We start from the raw sequence: 1082 nt of genomic DNA, 5'->3' as shown, positions 1-1082 counted from the left end.
CTAGGTTCAACATCTCTGCTTATGTTGTCCCCACAGGGTGTCGTATATGCACTTGGAGGACAGCGAAGTGTCACCTCTCACCATTGAGGACCCTAATATGGCTCAAGATCCACAATCGGGGCCTGAAACAACCCCAGTCATCTCATCTAAACTTACAGAGCAGCCTTCTGACATTCAAGTAGACCCACCAACTCCTTCCAGCAGACCTAAGAAGAAAGTACCCAGCTTTGACTTCAACGGCCCCTACCTAGGGCCTCCCCAAACCCATTCCCTGCCTGATCTCCCAGGCCAGCTGGCTTCCCCCCAGGTGGGTGGGAGCCTGAAGCCAGCACTGCCAAGTTCCTTGGAGTACATGTGTCTGCCCCCTGGAGGACAAGTGCAACTGGTCCCATTGTCCCAGGTGATGGGGCAGGGCCAGAATGTGGATGTGCAATGTGGGTCTAGCCTGGAGACCACAGGGAGCCCTTCCACGGAACCACAGGAGAGCCCTCCATTTGAGCTGAGGGTAGAGGAACAGGAGCCAAGGGACAACCCAATGACTCAGCCCATAAGCTCTGGGGGCCCTGAGGACATTATGATGGCCTCTAATTATGTTACTCCTGCAGATCTGGTGCTCACTCTGCCCACAGGGCCCCTGCCTACCTCTCTGGGCCCCTCTCTAGGGTTCCCCTCAGCCCAAAGCCCCAGTCTCTGTCTTAAACTGCCCAAGGTCCCCTCTGGAAGCCCAGCTCTTGGGCCACCAGAGTTTGAGGACTATGTCGAGCTGCCTCCAAGCATGAGCCAGCCTGCCAAGTCCCCTCCAAGCCATCCTGCTCTTCCTATGACGAGCAGCCCCTCAGTGAGCCCAGGAGAGCCCAGGGAGGAAGCAGGCCCAGCATCCCCACACCCCGAAGGCCTCCTTGTTCTTCAACAGGTTGGGGACTACTGCTTCCTCCCTGGCCTGGGACCTGGCCCTCTCTCACCACACAGTAAGCCACCTTCTCCAGGCCCTGAGATTGAGGACCTAGACCAGGATTTGTCTGTCAAAAAGCTTCCCTACCAATCCTTGCTCCAGGTGCCAGCCGTTCAGTTTTTCAAGTCCC

General features: G+C 56.9%; 1 protein-coding gene across 1 annotated transcript in view; it reads left to right on the top strand.

Moving 5' to 3' along the window:
- The window catches only part of Csf2rb (colony stimulating factor 2 receptor beta common subunit), a 25631-nt gene that overhangs the window by 21182 nt on the left and 3367 nt on the right, over positions 1-1082 (top strand). The window contains exon 11 of the mRNA XM_031359416.1: positions 37-1069. Within this exon, the coding sequence (XP_031215276.1) occupies positions 37-1069 (1033 nt within the window). The remainder of the gene's footprint in view (positions 1-36; positions 1070-1082) is intronic.

This window comes from Mastomys coucha, unplaced genomic scaffold (assembly GCF_008632895.1).
Source record: "Mastomys coucha isolate ucsf_1 unplaced genomic scaffold, UCSF_Mcou_1 pScaffold11, whole genome shotgun sequence".
Classification (NCBI taxonomy): Eukaryota; Metazoa; Chordata; class Mammalia; order Rodentia; family Muridae; genus Mastomys; species Mastomys coucha.
Note: the sequence above shows the minus strand (reverse complement) of the source record. Positions and strands in the feature narration are given on the sequence as shown.